At 42.3% G+C, this 18,239-nt stretch overlaps 2 protein-coding genes across 3 annotated transcripts; one reads left to right on the top strand and one right to left on the bottom strand.

Moving 5' to 3' along the window:
- Window positions 1–910: 910 nt before the first annotated feature.
- On the bottom strand, window positions 911–8,516 carry LOC143013393 (MAP kinase-activated protein kinase 2-like). Of its 2 annotated transcripts, none has more exons than XM_076167002.1 (10): window positions 7,922–8,516; window positions 5,212–5,351; window positions 4,890–4,954; window positions 4,695–4,774; window positions 3,817–3,943; window positions 3,220–3,295; window positions 3,002–3,126; window positions 2,533–2,618; window positions 2,361–2,438; window positions 911–2,256 (listed from the first exon to the last, which is right to left on the bottom strand). In XM_076167002.1, the coding sequence occupies exons 1-10, from the start codon at window positions 8,144–8,146 to the stop codon at window positions 2,095–2,097; spliced, it is 1,164 nt and encodes a 387-aa protein (XP_076023117.1). In that variant the 5' UTR covers window positions 8,147–8,516; the 3' UTR covers window positions 911–2,094. The 2 variants fall into 2 exon arrangements, with proteins under 2 accessions (XP_076023117.1, XP_076023116.1); XM_076167001.1 differs by having other exon boundaries at window positions 2,361–2,441.
- A 1,888-nt stretch (window positions 8,517–10,404) lies between these two features.
- Window positions 10,405–14,696, top strand: eif2d (eukaryotic translation initiation factor 2D). The gene is made up of 15 exons (XM_076166097.1): window positions 10,405–10,622; window positions 10,955–11,145; window positions 11,233–11,316; window positions 11,437–11,527; window positions 11,607–11,714; window positions 11,834–12,093; window positions 12,432–12,549; window positions 12,622–12,667; window positions 12,749–12,855; window positions 12,937–13,089; window positions 13,522–13,611; window positions 13,744–13,839; window positions 13,936–14,056; window positions 14,171–14,345; window positions 14,440–14,696. Exons 1-15 carry the CDS (start codon window positions 10,567–10,569, stop codon window positions 14,508–14,510), a joined length of 1,767 nt encoding a protein of 588 aa, XP_076022212.1. The 5' UTR covers window positions 10,405–10,566; the 3' UTR covers window positions 14,511–14,696.
- The last annotated feature ends 3,543 nt before the right edge of the window (window positions 14,697–18,239 follow it).

Raw genomic sequence — 18,239 nt, forward strand, 5'->3', positions numbered from 1 at the left:
ATCATTATCATCCTGCAGACTGTCTTAAGAGAGACCCTCAGCTTTCATCTCCTCCACTGGAGCAAGGCACAGGTTCAAGGATTTGTTTTTCGGCGTGCCTCCCCTGACCTCCTTTGAGGAAGAAAACCACAACGTGCTGATGTGAAAATGGAGGTCATTCAGTAAGAGTCCATAATCATCAAATAATTTAATTTTATCAAACACCAGAGGCAATCTGAGGATACACAGATGGGACTTGTCCGATAAAATCTATCTCTGGTCACAAACTAGGACCAAATGAGCAGCAGAATCAAGTCCATTAACATATTCCTAATCACAAGGTCCTTCACGTTAACATTTGGTAAACAACTGTCCATTAAGTACAGTAATTATGCCTATCATTTAGTAAAAATTGTGTGCTGCAAACATGAAGCATGAACCCACCTCCACCTTCATAAACACATTCAAAGAAATAGTGATAGAGGAAATGCAATGATAAAATATGCTTGCATGCACGTTCAGGGTTGCATCTGAATATGTGGTCAAACTGACTTGACTTGACTATATTTAGAGGAATACTACTACAGTGAAGAGAGAACAGAATCAAATGTTATTGTACAAAAGCAGGGCAACCAATCATCTCAATCTAGATAATGCAACTCTTAAAAAAACCTGTATTGAATCAACTGATCAATGAAATGTGGGCTGAGCTTCTCTCACTGTATGAAGGTATCACTGGATCTTTGTTTATTTTATTCTGTGTCCACGTCTCATAGAATAATGTGGAATTTGTCAGATTTGATTGGATTCAGCTGCAGGGTCTGACAGTACTCAACTGAGCTTGGAAAATCTGCATGGAAGATGTATTTGATTTCAAAAGATAATAGTGAGTAATGTGTTGAGTGTTCAAAGAACACACCAACAAAACATAAAAATGAATATGGATAGTTTTATTCTGAAGCGGTTTAAACAGACAGGATATTAGTAAGGTGCAACATTTTATACTGTACATTATCACTGCTCCTTTCATCTAAAATAGATCCTTCTCTCCAAACTTCTGTCATTCACATCACAAGACTTCTTAGTACTACTTCTCTATTACTCCTTTGGATAAAGTGAATGCTACAGAAGCACATAAAGACAGTTTTGTCAGATATACAAAAAGTCTGAGGCACAGCGAGAGCAGTTATTGCCACTCTGCAGGGGTGCCGAGTTTATGGGAGCAGCGTAAAATGTTTTAGATGGTGCAACGTGGCAACAAAAGCTTCTGAGTCGAGGAAAACTCAAAGTTTGTGGTTTCCAGTAAGTCGTTCAATAGACTTGAGGGATGCTGGCAGACTCCCCAACACCCTGAAGGCAAAAGGTCTGTGTCCAACGGAGTACATACAACGATGACTACGGAGCTAGGCATGTTGGAAAAATGACAATTCAACCAAACATTCCAGAAAAGACATTCAGCGGCAGAAGAACCGCAAAGTAAACCGAGAGTAGATGAAAAGAAAACGCACTCAACGCAGAAGAACAATGCTTGTGATGTGTGACAAAATATGTACATCACCAAGATAAAAACAAAAAAACATGACATGCGAATATACAGAGTAGATTTTGTTATGTATTGAGATGATTTATGAATATGCCTCAGTACACATACAGAATACATTTCAGTGCATGGAGAGGTTTTCAAAGTGCTACGACTACCGAAAAGCCTGGATATGTTTCATTATGTTTACAGGCCGGCAGTTACCACATTGTGTTGTGTGTATAATCGAATACCATGAGGAAAACATGTGCCAGCCATGATAAAAAAAAAACAAAAAAACAAAAAACAGATCTTTGTTTGATGCTAAATTAGTTACAGTGCCACTGGATCAGAAAGTGAAGAGCAGCCACCAAAGAAGCTGCATCCTTATGAATATTTTATTACTATGGTGACAAATCCACATAACTCATGTTTTAATTTCATCTGAAATAAAAACATCTGAGGATAACAGAAGTAAATAAATGTTTTTTAATCAACTGCCTCAAAAGCAGCGTGATAATCTGTGATTTTCCTTCATGTCTTATTGGCGGCTGTGAATCTCTTTGATTCTCTTTGTGTGAAAGTGAGAATCTATTTTAAAACAAATCTTCCCCTTTTGTGCCTGGTAGCTGCGGCGTCGTATTTTTAACCTTCTTTCGTCTCTTCATGAGTAGAGGATTAGTCGAGTCTTCGATAGTTTTGATTTTGATTTGCTCATAGTCCACTCTCATCGTTTGCAGGGCACTCGTCATTTCCTCCTAAAAGCAACAAAGGAGCACTTGTGTCAAACACAAACAAGAGGGAAGGAAGATGCAAGGATTTCATTGCTCATTGGCAACTTAATGCACGCCAACTCACTGACCTTCACCTCCTCCCAGACATCTTGTTCCTCCTGCAGCACGCGGCTGGTGTGAAGAGGAGTTTGCGGGACCTCCATGGACTGCTGCAGATATGAAATGGAATGAGTGAGTGTTATCACGTCTCGCAAACAGCTTTCAAAAACCAGAGGGTGGTGGAGGCTGAAGCAGGCTCACATTAATCCAGGGATGGTTCATGAACTCTGTGATGCTCATTCTCTGGGTGGGCTCGGTTTTCAGGAGGTGGCAGATCAGTTGTTTAGCTGAAAAAGGTTCATACATGATTATTCAATAAAATGATTGGAGAGATAGAATGAGAAAGAAAGAATGATCTGCCGGAAATATGTGACCATGGGGAATCACAATGATTCAGTTTGCAGACCGACTGGTTCAACACTGTGTCGTGGGGTTATGAGTCTTCTGTAGTATATCCTGCTTATTGCCTATTTACAGATCCATATTGGACAATCATTGGAGAATGCTGATAAATGGTTCAAAGATTGGCGGTGCAGTGCATATCCCTGCAGGATTGGATCTTTGACTTGCATCAGGTGAATTAACATTTAAGGAAAGTTGATCCTTTGAAATGCTTATTCAGAGGCTCAAAACCTCCTCTTTCATCCTATATCTCATGCCTCCGTCTCACCTTCCTCAGGAACATCAGACCACTCTGGGTTGGGAAATTCGTACTGCCCATTGCGGATCCGCCGTTTCATCCCGGGGGAAATTGCCAGGCCGTGGTTGGAGTAAAATGGAGGATATCCACAAAGTCTGTAAGAGAGAAAAATGCTTGATGAGAACATGAATCACTTCGGCAGTAACAATACTGCAAAGTGATGACACATCATGCACTGTTCTACTTACAGAATATACATGATGACACCCAGGGACCACATGTCACAGGATCTGTCGTACTTCTCTGGACCAAGGACTTCTGGCGCTGTCAGGGGACAGAGCATCACTGTTATCACATCATCTCACATATTCAATTAGAGAATTTGTTACAGAGAAAGAGCTCGGCACATATAGGTAATTATCCTGTGTAGGATGTTCTGATCAGTGCACAGGATGTGACCACTCATAAACCACAGCAGTCTAGCAACTTTCCACAGGAAGCTCACTTTTTTATAAAGTTGGAATTCCCCTCAGCAAAATCACGCAACACAGGGCAGAGGTCAGTGTAAGCTCAGCAGGGACGTGACTAAGTGGTCATTCTAAATGTCTGTCATTAGGAGGCAACTTTTGTGACTGAAAAGGAAAATAGACACAAAGCTGTCTTTTTAATCCTAAAATAATTTTGAAAACTAATCAAACATGAACACATGCTTCTCACTGCTGAGTTGATCCGCTCAGCCTGATCTGTGAGCTTCCCAATTGCGATCAAAGCTGTTCTGGCCCCCCTGTGATCTTTCTGATGTACTCTTTGAAAAGGTGTCACTTTGGTGTGTGGTGTGTTCTTACCAACATAGTACGGGGTGTAGCATGGTGTCGCCAAAGAGTTTAATGTGGTGATTTCTTTAGCAAAGCCAAAATCAGTCAACTTGAGGAGAGCATCTTGCCTTTTGGAGGTGTACAGCAGGTTCTCTGGCTGAAAGACAACAAGAACGGTGATTGAGCTTTTAGACAAAACAGTACAGAGAACAGGATTCAATGAATAATGGGCATCTACAACACTTCATCACATGTCAATATATTTATACAATATTTCCCTCAGCAAAAAACCTGAGCTGAGGCCCTCATCTACTTCAAGTCAAAGCTGAGATTTGCCGTTATGCTCCAGCAAACATAGAAAAATAAGACGTGCTCGGGAACCAAAGCAAGATGCCACAAAAAATGTCCAGGAAGAACGCCACAACGGATGGTTCCACTCGCCTTTATCAGCAGCTTATTTGTTCCTTGATTACTCTCAGATGTATACAATTTGACGTTTGTTCATTACATACACGTGGATTTTGTTATACATCTCTTTTCTTACCTTTTCCTCTACATTTGCCATGTGGCGTGAAATGGGGGGCATTAATCACTGACGGAGGTGCCAGTAAAAGCGAAGCAGGAGCTAAACAGTGCATTTATTCGACGATTTTACGGATTAAGAGCGCTCCAAGTATAGTGTTCTTTCATTCTAGTATTTGTCCACCATTGTTCAGTTGTTGCTGAAGGGGTTTTGTTTCACACTGCAGGTTAGCTTTGTTGACCAGAGCTTATCCTGCCTACCGCTGCCAGCAATACATTTTATCTGCTGTTCAAAGTAACCATTATTAAGTATTTAAATTCCATGATGCATACCATGATTATTGATAATGATGAGTGTTTTAATCAGATTTCTGTTGAGGTTTTACCTTGATGTCTCTGTGAGCGATGTTGATGGCATGCAGGTAATGTATGGCTTCTCCTATACTTTTCATGATGTTAGAGGCCTCTGGATTAAATGAGAAGTAGAGGCACACGTCAAAACAAGTTGGACTTACAGTATGGATACAGTAGGAATATACAGATGAACGTGTAGATTTCAAAGAAATGGCAGGTCTGTTTACCTCTTTCTGTAAATGCATGATTCCCTCTGTCTTGGATGTGACTGAACAGTTCGCCTCCGTCCATGCTGAAAAAAAGAGGCATAATGTTCAGGCATACGTCTGCATAATGCACAAGGAGCCCAAGGATATCAGGTATCTCATTATATCCTAGAATAGAAAGCCTCTGCCTGGTTTACATTATTGTCTTCCCTGAAGTGGTCGGAGAACCATGTGCCTCATTTGGTGTGCATCAAAGCACGAGCTGACTCAACCAGTACAGACAGCAAGTGATGCACTACAGGAGAGAAAACAGCTGTAGAAAAAAACAAAACTAAAAACATACCACTCCATCACAATGAGGAGGCACTTCCTGCCCTGATAGAGGTTCTCGTAAACCTCTACGATGCGCACAATGTGGGGGCAAGGTGACGACCTCCAGTGGAGCTCCACCTCCCGTCTGGCTTTTGGACATTCCTGCAGCATCTGAAACAGTAACAGGACAAGTTAGGTTTATTTTCATAGTGTATATTCATGTAAAGCTGCTGTAGGTTTTATCTGTAAAGTCTATTTTTTCCAACTCAACTTTTTTTACTTAGGACCATAATACTTCTCTACGTTCAGGGAGTTCTGCTGCTTCTCCCGGTCCAACCCGTTTTCAGACAGGACTTACTGTGTTTGCCTGAGAGCCAGTTGTTCGGTATGTGGCTTTATGGCATTTTCAGACAGATTTAGCTCTGTCTCTGCTTAATAACTTTGCGGCTATTATTAACAAAAGTCAGCTTCAAAGGATTTGAGCTTTAGCTGAAACTCAAATTGTTTGGAACTTCTTCATTCATTCATTCATTCATTCGTATAGAGAAACCATTGAGACATTTCTCAGAATTGATTCCTTCAGGGTTGAGCACCATGCTCATTCCCGTCTGCACCCCTCTCAGGCCGGGGTGGAGTCGGGGTGGGGGAGGGTGAGGCCACGGGCTGATTGGGAAAACTCTGGCAGCCTAATGTTAGGCCAGTAAACAACAGTGATACTATTACAGAGCTGGGATTACATTACTGCAAGTATGTTAATGAATGAATCAGGTTGGTCCAACATGGCTTCTTGAAACCTGTACCAGTGCCTGATATATTGCTAGGATAAACATCAGCTGATAGCAATACTAAAATTGGTCTTAGTACAAACTCTGGTTCAATACAAGTCTAAACCTTAAAGAAATGAATATCCTGGTAATGACATTTTTTGTCTCGTTTTGTTTTTACAAATTCTATAAAAACAGCAAGACATAGTTATTGTGCGAGTTCCATATGAGGCATGAGTACTGGATCAAAGCCAGTACGACACGAGGAACACCAACAGAGAAATGTTCTGACGTACATACACACATCAATAAAAACTGAGGTCGTGCCGTCCGCATGACAACTTGTCCCACTATATCCATCCAGACTGGATAATCTCTCAGTCATTTCTGGCCTTCGCAGGCGGCTACTTTTAGACACAGGCATGTTGCCCTCTCTCGTTCTGTTGCCGTCATTTACACAGGAGAAGACAACAGGCTTCTTTCAAAACAGACAGCATATAGTAGGATTGCCAAACTTACTTAATATGGCATAATACCAATAATAACCAAATTCCAAAATATCAAATTCCGGACAGAGAATTAACCCTAACAAAATATAAACGCCATCAAACACTGTTGTACTGTAACAGTGTCTCTCCACCTCCTCTGCTCTCAGATAGCACTCTAAATCTAAAGGCTGCCTGTCACTCCAAATGCACCAACCGGAGCCGGTGGTCCCTAGATGGGTTTACATCACACATGCCTCAAGGTTGACTAATTGACCCCAGTGAAGCACACTGAGGTAATAACAGGACGGCGTCCATATTCATTTATGTCAACATTGACTGTGCTCAGGGTAGGAAAGAAAGAGTACATAAAGTAGACCTTCAGAAATCAAATCAAAAACGAGCACACCGACCACATATGTGCAATTATGTTCCATCTGTTAAACTTCAAATTAGGACTGAACGGGATTCAAGGTTCAAACCTTAACACGATGGTGGGGTTTCTTTACTCAAGAAAAACAAGAACAGAAATATAACCCACTTACTATTGAAAACCTGTACAGAGGAAATTAACGCAGGTCATCACTTGCTACACAAGTTCCTCACAAGGCCTTCAAATTATTAGACACCAAAGTAGTAGCGTTTTCACACTCCATCATACAACGTGCGGCCACCATATGATTCCTTTCAGGGTTGCTGGTGTAGACTGCCGGGTTTGGAGGGAGTTGTTTGTTTGATACAGCTGGAGAAAAGAGAGGACGGAAGAGATGGAGAAAGGGGTACAAGAAGGCTCAAGCAGGTCAACCGAGAGCTCAGACTGATGCTGCAAGAGATCCCAAACAAGTCGGCCATTCGCATCCTGGGACACGGAGACGCTGTGAGTTTGGGAGCACATAGACAGGTACTTGCACTGTTGTTGGGAGTCTTCCAATTCTCCACTGTGTGCCTTTATAGTTTCATTGGTTTGATATAATCGTCAATCGTCATTTCGTTTACAAGCCACAGACATAAATCCAGGTCAGCGCAGCAGAGAAACTAGCACACCGACCACATATGTGCAATTATGTTCCATCGCATCAGAGTCAAACTTCAAACTCTGAATGTCAATACAACATTAGAATGTGGCTGCCTTGTTTCTCAACCTTATCCATGGGATCTCAGTGAAAATACTATAAACTCTTGTTTTTTCATGATACCATTCCATACAATCTGTGTTGGTCGCATAACATACGACACAATTTCTTCTAAAAACTGACATAACCAGGAAATAGCCACTTCCCTCTGAGAAATTCAGACACATCCTCAACAAGAACACACAGAACATGTTAAAAGGAAGAAGCCCTTACCCACAATGCCACAGTCAACCAACCATAATGAAATCAATACATTACAATGCCAGTTTCCTCTTTTCACACAACATATCTCCAAATACTTTTCCTAAATTAAAGTATTGTATCATTCAGTCACACATAATTTTCTAGGACATATTTACCTTCAATGCATATTTGTCTCCACTCTCTTTATGGAATATCTCCAACACTTTTCCGTTTATCCCCATGCCGAGCACCTGACTCGTCACCCTGTAATCGTCGGTGATGGCGTTCTTTTTAATTTGGAGAGGATTGTTGTAGGAGTTTACCAGAAACTGTGGGAAGGGAGCTGAGTTCAGGTTCGGCTGCTGGCTCGGGAAAGCCGGCTGGTTCTGGTTCGAAAACATTCTGACTCCTGCTGGCTTGAGACAGAAGAGACAATAACCTGGCAAGAGTCTAAACTTTGCCTTTTTTACAAGTAGAAGATAATTCACTCGCTAGCTGGTTGAACTCATGTTGTCCTTGTGTGCCTGTTGTTAGCCTAGCCGCTAGCCGAGGGAGCTAAGTTATGGCTGTCCTCGCTCTGGTCCGCAAAACAGAACCAGCCGGTACCGGGTCTCGGAAGTCCGTTATGTCCGCGAATCTCTCTCGGAAAGCGGAGTGTATTTACTCGACCCCTGTGCTCGTGAAGAACATGTCGAAGTTAACGTTTTAGTATTTTGATGGCACCTGCACTAAAGCTTGTCTATGGCTGATGTGATCATTACTCAATGGGGGGGAAAAATAAAGTGCCAAACTTCCGGGCTACAAATGAAGCAGCGCCTCATCTGGCAGGAGCGGGGGGGGGGGGGGGGGGGGGGGGGGGCGAGTCCCTCATCTCAGGTCTACACACACCTAAAGCTTCACATTTCACTTTTTAGAATGTTCTTGAATCAAATATCAACGCGAGAAACTTCGACAGTCAATACTCTTTGTTTTTGAAAATCTTTAATTGAATGTTTGACATGTGGTGAAACTAGGTCAGTTCAAAGGGGACTTCGCTTGGGACCCAGAGGGTCGCTGGTTCAAGTACCCTGATTGGACCTGATTCCAGTCCCCGTATGGACCAGGAAAGTGGACTGGCAGCCGCAGAGTTGCCAGTTAACCTCTGGGGCACTGCCGAGGCGCCCTTGGGCAGGGCACCAAATCCCCAAACTGCTCCAGTATGTGTTATGTTACATATGTTGTTTCAAATTGTGTGATTGTATGTGACTGCATGTGATTGCATGGAATTTCACAAATACATTTTCTGTCTTGTTTCTTCTTCTTATGTTTAACAGCAAGAGTAGCATGGAGAAGCAAAAATTTGAACCCACACCTCCCAAGTTCCAAACATGTACACTGGTACATTAAAGTACAAATATGCTGCATGAAAACATTAAGAGATAAGTATACATGAACACTATGTCTGTATTTGCAATTGTTTAAGTTTTAGTGTAGCTGCCGTGAGTGAACACAGGCTGAGGAAGTTAAATGCCAACTCATTTTTCTTCTTCCCTTTCTCATTCTCTCACTGAATTTAGAGATTTAAGGGTTGCATCAAAGGTTAAATTGACATATGTTTAGAAGCATCCATTGACCTCAGTGGGGACAGGATGAAGGTTTCCTGGAGGAACATTATGCAAAAGTAAGCAGAAGGGTGTGTTAGAATGTAACCTTACCTTTACTTATTTCCTTTCCTCCCCACTCCAAATATCTGCTTTTCTACTTTTCTCTTTGTCATTCTATGACAGCTAATGGATGCAGCCATTGGAAAACATCCTAGTGGAACCTGGATCTGATTGCTATCTCACGTTTTGGCTACAACCTGAAGAAAATAAGTTACAGATCCTACTTTCTGTGATTCATGGCCACAATTTTGCCAATATCTCAGTTAAATGTGAAAACATCTGTTTCACCAATCATTCTACATTTTCTTCCTCCTCCTACTTCTTCTTCTTCTTCTTCTTCGAGTTATGAATGAGTATTCTGTCTACTCCAATATGCAGTATGTGCCTCCTCTGCCAAATACACACACACACATACAGACAAACACTCAACAACCTTTGAATTTTATATAGCTTATTGGTTTATTTCACTTATTTTCATGTGGTCACATTGTTGTACTGTGTGTAAATTTATCCTATTTGGCTCAGTGAAAGGTGGAACTGTAAAGACTATTCAAGTCAACAGATGCAGTAAATGTAACTTTGTGAATGTTAAAATGAGCGTGTTATCCAAACAAGCAGGCTACAAAGGAGCAACAATTCAGCTCAGAAACATGTATATCAGTGTATATAAAATAAAGTGAATAATTTGCATACTAATGACAGTGTTGTTGCCTTTTATCTTAACAAATGACACCATTGTTTTGGGAAAATGTGAAACAGGGCCTCTGTTGTTGGATTTGCATCAAATATTGTAGGAAGAAACTACTGTTTGTACTGGTTGCACAGGGACACATCGTATATGGTAACATTATTTAATATTGATTAATGTTCAATTTATATCTTTAATTTAATGACAATAGAAGAATTACACCAGTTACATTTTGACAGAAGAGGCAGTAAAATAACGGTAAGTATGTCTAAATTTGCTGCCCGGAACTATCGCTTTCCACGTTTGTGCCACGGTTGTCCGTCGGACGTAAATATGTGACGGACTTTCATACAGTTTGGGGACCCGGAGTTTGAGAGCAAAAATAAGAATAAAAAACATTTCCGTGCCTGAAAGTGGTTGCTTTGGTGCTGCTGCGTTATCCTTAAGAGTTGTACGACGTGATAAATCTTCCTGTGTACTCGGTGTGAGGATGTTTGCCAAACCGTTCCGCGTCAAATCCAACACGGTGATGAAAGGCTCGGACAGGTGAGCTCGGCTGGCTGCTAATGTCTCCTCTTTATCCGCACAACACATGTCTATTCTGTAATGTCATTATGTGTTTGCGTTAGTGTCGGGACAAAAAGCACATACGCTTACAAAGTAGGTCTACGTCATTCACATCCAGGGGCTGTGCAACCATTACAGTTGAGGTCACAACAACAGGTGGAAACTAGCAGACTGCTCGTCGAGTAAACGGGACAAAATCAAACTATACTAAATAACAGGAGACTAATGCATTCGAAGAGTTCAATCATGTCAACCTGTCTGTGCCTGTTTTATTTGTCATCTAATGTAAACCTGTTGTCTCCTCCCCTAAGGAGAAAGCTGCGAGCTGACATAGCCACTGCCTTCCCTTCACTGTCTGCTGAGCAGTTGTCCCAGCTGCTCCCCAGCAAAGAGGAGTTAAATGTAGTGAAGATTTATGCACACAAAGGAGATTCAATGACGCTCTATGTTCTTCAGAAAAATCCACTTTTCTTTGAGTTGGATAAACGACTTTATCCCACAGGTAAAAAATTCCCCACTTAGATCAAATTCAGAGGCTACAACAGTGACGTTCTTTGACTTTGTGCTTGATTGTTGTTGTTTTTTTCAGTGTATTTGCTCTGGCGCTGCCCTGATGTCCTCCCAGCATTCGCGACATGGCCTCCAGTGCTTCAGAAGCTGATTGGTGGCGCAGGTATGTTGCTGTTTTTGAAGATGCGTCTTATGAACCTGCACCCGTTCCCCGACTTTACTGAATCCTGCGTGTGTGTTGAAATATGTGCTTTTAAAAGAAGTGACGGTGAGTTCTCCACAGATCTCATGCTGCCAGGTGTTGTGGTGCCTTCCAGCGGTCTGCCAGAAGTGACACAGGGAGGCTGCTGTTCCGTTATACTGGTGAACAATAGGTGGGTTTTTAGAAATCCTTTAGAAGTTTCTCCACCATCCTCGCCAGAAGTGTGACGGCTCTCCCCTGTTTGATTCCAGAGCACCTGTTGCAGTCGGCACAGCGGCAGCGTCCACCGCTGAGATGTACAGTTTGGGCATGAAAGGGAGAGGCGTGTATGTTCTGCACTCATACATGGATCATCTCTGGTTAGTGGTTTCATCAGCCTCATGTTGTGCGTCAGACCTTGGAGCCGGCCGTGTGGTGTGAAACTAGTGATATGGAATTCTTACATAATTCACAGTTTTTGACCTCCCTTTACTTTCAGGGCGTCGGGAGATAAGTCTGGTCCTCCGTCTTTTCCTGAGTGTGAAGGCTCAGTGTTGGCTGGAGAGGACGAGGAGTCAGACGACCAGGACGAGGAGGTGGAGGAGGAATGTGCGCAGGAGGAGCAGGAGGAGCATCTCTGTGAAAAGGCCACAGATGAGGTCTGTGCCGGTGTCGAGGAACTAAATCTGACTGAGCGGGAAGAAGAGAAGGAGGAGCAAGGCAACGAGGAAGAGGAGGAGGATCAGAAATCTCCACAAGGTACTACACGTAGTCCCATCTCCAACATTTGTGATGGTCTATGGATCTGACTCTAATGTTTAAAGCCAGTTTCAGAAGTTGACTGATAAGTTCTAAGCCTGATAAATAACTATGGAAATACTAGATGAGCTGCCTTGATTAGGGCTCACAGCTACCACAGTCTTTCATAATTTGCCTGTAGTTTCATCCCTGATGTGAAGAAAATGATTGAGATTTTGACATTGCAGTCAGTTTCCCCCCACACACATTTAGGCTTTGTTACCTACCCGGGGAGAGTTTTCATGTAACAAAGCTTAGAGGAGCAAAGATGTGACCAAGGTCATACCCTGATTCCACAGAGATGATGGACGCCCTGCTGCTGCAGTGTTTTCTCCACGCTCTCAAGAGCAAAATCAAGAAGTCAGAGCTCCCTCTGCTGACCAGCACATTTCTCCGCAACCATATGTTCTCATGCTGGTAAAGTACAGTTCATCTGCGAAGCGTTACATAGGTTTTATGTCGAGCTCTAAAACATGTCCTCTTTTTCAGTCCAAATGGAAAGCAGCTTGATATCAAGAAGTCGAGCTATAAAAAGGTATTCTCAGTCCGCAGACGTTTAACAGGCACCATTTCAAGCTATATTCCTCAATGTTTACTCAAGGGTTTTTGTCGACAGCTCTCCAAGTTTCTACAGGCCATGCAGCAGCAACATCACCTGGTGCGAGTGAAAGAGCTGACCAAGGGCGTGGAGAGCATCGTGGAGGTGGACTGGAAAAACCGAGAGTGAGTCACACTCCTGCTTACAACCTGTCCAGATTCAGGCTGATCTACTTTCATGTTGATGAGCACGTTCACTCCTTGCAGACTGCGTTCTTTCATTGTCCCCGAGGAGGCAAATGCCGAGGCGTCGCCAGTGGAGCAGGAGGACGACGCTCATCCTTACCAGCCACCTGAGATCACAACACTGTATACTATCCCCGCTCGGCTCGAACCTCTTTTCCTGGACGCCAATAAGAGGTGTGTGTGTGTGTGTGTGTGTGTGTGTGTGTGTGTGTGTGTGTGTCGGTGTGTGTCGGTGTGTGTTCCTGAAGCTAAACCTCCACCCTTCCAGGTGTTTGTGTGTCTGGAGTAACTAAAACAGCAGGGAGTTGAAAAACAACCCTCCAACTAAACTTGACTGAAGCTCAGATAGCAATAGATAATATTCCAGAAAAAACACTGACTGAATCATAACTCTTATGAAAAGGTTGTCCGTTTGTCTTAATCTGTAAATGGACTTCAAAATGCAACAAAGTCTTGATATACAGTTTTCACAACTGCTCAGCCTTTGATCGCCTTGTTTTGCCGCTTCAGTAGGGGATAAATTCAGACGTAGCTAATTTCTTTGCTTTCTCCACCTCTGCTTCTGTCCTTACTCCTGTACATTTATTCTCACCCACCTGCCTACAGGAAAGGAGCCGTACTCCAGCCCGCTGATGTGAGAAGTTTAATTACAGAGTACGTCAGGAAAAATGAGCTGGTGAATGAAAAAAATCAAAAGTAAGAATGTTAAGGAGAAAAAAAAAGAAAAAACACTTCTAACTTCTCTCCCCTAACATATAAGAATTGATCTTATCTGTTTATCCTGTTAGAATACTTTTAATTGCAATTTGCGGCTTTTTCCCTTTCCAGTTATGTAACCATCAACCCCACACTATGTGACTGCCTGCTGGAGAAGTCAGAGTACCAGGAGGTGGCCTGTCTCAAGTGGGATGAGCTCTTTAGCAGGTATTGGTTTATTTAGTTTATTTTTTGAGGTCATTTACACAATAATATGCAAATGTTTCATGTATATTGTGTCTTATGCATCCTCATTTTTAAAAGGACACAAAGCAAAATGCAGGAGTGTTACCAGGTGGTGTTCCCTGGACAAGCATCCGTAGTGAAGAAAGGCCACATCGAGCCCATCGACATCTCTGTGGCTTCTAGAGGCTCTAACAAGAAGGTGATTATGGCAAATACCTTTGATTGTATAAGCACCATGTTGCTATTGATCAGGTTCACTGTCTGGTGTTGTCAGCTGTTCACCCTCCTGCCTTCCTGTGACATTCCCATGTAGGTGACTCTGATAAAGAACCTGGAGGTGTACGGTTTGGACCCTGCAGTTGTGGCTGTTGCCTTGCAACGCAGAGTTCAGGCCAGCTCCGTCTTGCAGCCTGTGCCGGGCGCCAAGGACAGAGTCTTGGTCCAGATCCAAGGCAACCAGATTCAACAAGTTGGCAATTTGCTTTTAGGTTTGAAAGTTAATGCTTCTACTTTGATTTGATTTACCTCTTTGTCTGTACAAATACATTCCGTTTGTTAAATCTTTCCTATCCTCAATTTCAGATCGTTATCAAATTCCCCGTAAGTACATCCAAGGTCTCGACAAAGCTCAGAAGAGCGGCAAGAAGAAGTAAGATATAAAGGTGTAGTAGCCACATGAACTCTGATACTGTACGCAATGTGTTGACGCTGACGTTATGATGAAGAACAACACCTGGATGTGTACCTGTGAAGGCCACTCATACGTTCCTATCAAAGTCCAACCCATTTTAAGCACTTATGTAAACACAAAGTATAGAATAAACAGTAATAAAACATCGGTCCTGCTGCAGTTGTGGCAATTTGCTCCTTTTCTTGTTTATCTCACCATAACTGAGACCTTGATTAGCTCCGTTATGCGGAGGTCATTGCACTGAAACGGTGTTGTGTCAATTTGCAACCCAGGTTTTGTGCAGACAGGCTGACAGCAGATCTGGAGACCACAAAAACACAACAAGCTGAGCTGCAAAACTCTACATATGCTCCTTGTACTTCCTGCCAGCCCCAGGGGTCGGCCGCACGGGTGGAGCCAATCCTTTATTCACGCAGAGAGGTACAAAAGAGTGTTAACGTTTGGAATCTACAAGGGTATCTTGTTACTTCAAATAATTTTATGGTGAACATTCCTGAGTGTAGAATTTATTAGAGCAAATATACGTTTACATGCTGCCTAAAGAGCTTTATAACGTCATTGCCTCTGGCTGTACACATGTTTCGAACACTGATGTGTGATTTTTACATGCAGGCCTCTGTGTGATACGTAATGTCCTGTGGCTTTTACTACTTTCTGAATGAGGAAGATTATATGGTGGTATATGTTTTGTATTTGTATTTGAAACTTTGAGCGAAGCCTACTTACAGGCACATGTTCACTGCTGTATTAACTCAGACTTATCATGGTGTCAATATCAGTTTCAATATTGATACAGCACTGCTAATTTTGCTTTCCTTGAGCGTGGCAGGGGCTTGAGCTTGTTGTTGATTTGAACCAGATTGCTAAGGTAGATGAGGTGCCCGAGTCAGCCTGTTATGTGTGAGGATGATGAGGAAGGCCCTTTGTAGGCCTGCCGTAACCCATAAAAACAAACCTCTGTCACGGCTTGCAACTTTAAAATGACTCTACCTGTCTTAACGGTCAGCTCGAGAACAACGTGGACCAGCACGAGGTCACACTGACACTTTCCCGTGATGCATTTACAGGAGCTCTTTACTCGTCTCTCCCTCGTCTTATTGGCAGGACAGTGAGTCAGCCATTTTAACTCATTGTTGTGTCAGTTAGGTGTGACCAACTCAGCATCAAGGCAAATCTGTTACCTATAATTAGCCATGTGCCAGTTGCTATATCAGATGTGGTGCTCTGTTGCCAAAGCAACCAGAAGTCTGTGATCTCTATTGTGACTAACTTGCAGAATACTTCAAGTCTCTGCTTGCATTGGAGTTAACTAATAACTCACAAGCTCACTGGCCTCTTCCCAGGCTGCACGCTGTGATCTGAACTGTGGCCACACACACATACACACACACACACACAGAGCATATCTCTTCTTACTGACAGTGCCAGTAAACTGCATGAAATTGTGACAACTGTGTGATGAGATGAGTTTTACATAAAAGTGTAAGTCAGTCAGAAGCGATTGACACATCTAAATTCCTCACATTGCATGTGGCTGCCTGTAAACGACATCATTATTGGTGACCACTTGTTCAGATAAGGAGGAGAGCTGTGTGTCCATTTCACAATAGTTCCCAAATCTTTAAAGTGAGGGCTTCTTGTTGCCAGACATTTGACATTTTCAAAGTGGTCAACGGGCTTTTGCAGATTGTGGAACCATGCAACACTTGCAGTCCAACTTTAGCCCCAACGACGAGAATGGTGAGAGAGAAAGGTGATTTGAAGGATAACTTTGTCATCTATGAGCACATATTATTATCCACATCAATCAATCAATCAATCAATCAATCAATCAATAACAACTCAGTCATGAAAACAAAGAAGAAAGCACAATTCTTGAAAATTGAAAACAATATTCTGGCTGTGGGTGTGATTCGTTTTGGTGAGAACACAATGTCTTTGTTGCATCGTTTCCAGGTTTTTTAGACGGGGCTTCAAAGTTTTTGCAGTGGTAGAACTAGTTCAGTGATTCACTGGTGGATCCCATTTCCCACAATGCAGATGGGAGTCACGCACAGGACGTCTGCTATAAGTATCTCTGCTGACTGAGGCATCATGGCTTGGAAGTGATACTGAGAATCAAAATATTATTTTGAGCAAAGTGTTGAAAGCTCAACTTTTATCCAAAACACTCACACACTCACAGGAGAATTCCCACAAGCTTGAAAGAGAGCTCTAACTTCAAACACAATGAGGAAAAACATTGACACAAACCTGAACTCGTGTGAAACTTAAAGCTGTGAAGCTGAGCCAAGGCTGAGAAAATGATAAAGGTAAGTACACTAAAAAAAGGTGAGTATTATCAGGTCACAGCTTAGTAAAGTGGAGGAACATAATGGGCTCTCTCGCCATCTGCTGGTTACTCCCCAGTACAGCAACCTGCTTTGTGACAACTGCATTGACTGAATCTCCTTCGTTTCAAAATCACTTCTGGTTTGATTGATTCTTCAGAAGTATGTAGACACGAAATGTTGACATTTTGTTTTTGCTTCCTATAGATTCACTGCTGAGCAAATTGTAAATTTGATGTTAGTTTGTTTTGTACTTTAATTATGGAACAATCTAGCTGATTGTTTCAGATGTGTAGGTTTCTGACCAATAACCAGGTCTGAGTTAAGACTTCAGTTTTTTTTTTATAGAATATCAACTTCTCCATATTTTCAATACTTTTTAAGACCCAGGTGGTCATGAGGTTGTTGTATTTGCAGTTGTGTCACTACTCCAGACAGAAGTAATTATCATAAATCATTTCTTTTAACTGCAGAAGGAAGTCAGGAGATGAATCAGCTACACTTTATTTATGATGAATATTGATCTATGGATCTAGATTAAATGATTTTGGAGGATTGATGTGGCTGACTCATGGTATGATGAGTGAATGAATGACTCTTGCCCAGTCCTCATTCCAAAGTGAATATTATTAGCCATCAATTTACTTTATGTGCTTTCACCATTAAACACATGTTAATAACACATTTATAGGAGAAGGAAGCAGCATTTCTTTCTCACTTAAACGTACATCATTACAGCAGCACTGGCAGGTCACCTTATAAGGGAGAGAGGGTGGTCTTGCAGGTGGGGGGCAGGAGGATTGTTTGGCGTTCTAGCTGTATTTCTGTATATCGATGTTTATAGAAATGCTGCTGATGACAGACAGATGGTTTGGTGGGCCAGAGCTCATGTGTGCCTTTGGTCCCGGCGCTCAGCCTGGGAAGCAGTCCATCTCCTTTCCCTCCCTCCTGCCTGCGCTCACAGTTCCATAGCAGCCTTAAATCTTTAACCCTATAGTGCAAAGTCCTTTAAAGCCCTCTGTGGACTGTTGGGGATTGTAGAATAGATGACGATGATGAGAGCTGATATGCTTTATATTAGAAACCCTCTAATTTGATCTGATTATACTGATCAGTCCGTCTTTTAAAACTGTCCTGATTTTTGATGCTTGGGTCACCAGTTGGCGGTAAAGTTAGATGTCAGCTCAGTGCTCATCTACCAGAGGGCCTGAGTATTTACACGCTTTATACTCGATCAGGAAAAAGAAAAAGTGGATTTCAGCCCAGCGCTCCATGGCCTTAATCTGTAGGATTAAAGCCTCACAAATTTCACTGTGCAGTAGTAGGCTTGTGTCTGTGTGCATGCATGCATGCATGTTTAT

This window comes from Genypterus blacodes, unplaced genomic scaffold (genome assembly GCF_046128005.1).
Source record: "Genypterus blacodes isolate CSIRO-AG114 ecotype Tasmania unplaced genomic scaffold, CSIRO-AGI_Gbla_v1 ptg000156l_1, whole genome shotgun sequence".
Lineage (NCBI taxonomy): Eukaryota > Metazoa > Chordata > Actinopteri > Ophidiiformes > Ophidiidae > Genypterus > Genypterus blacodes.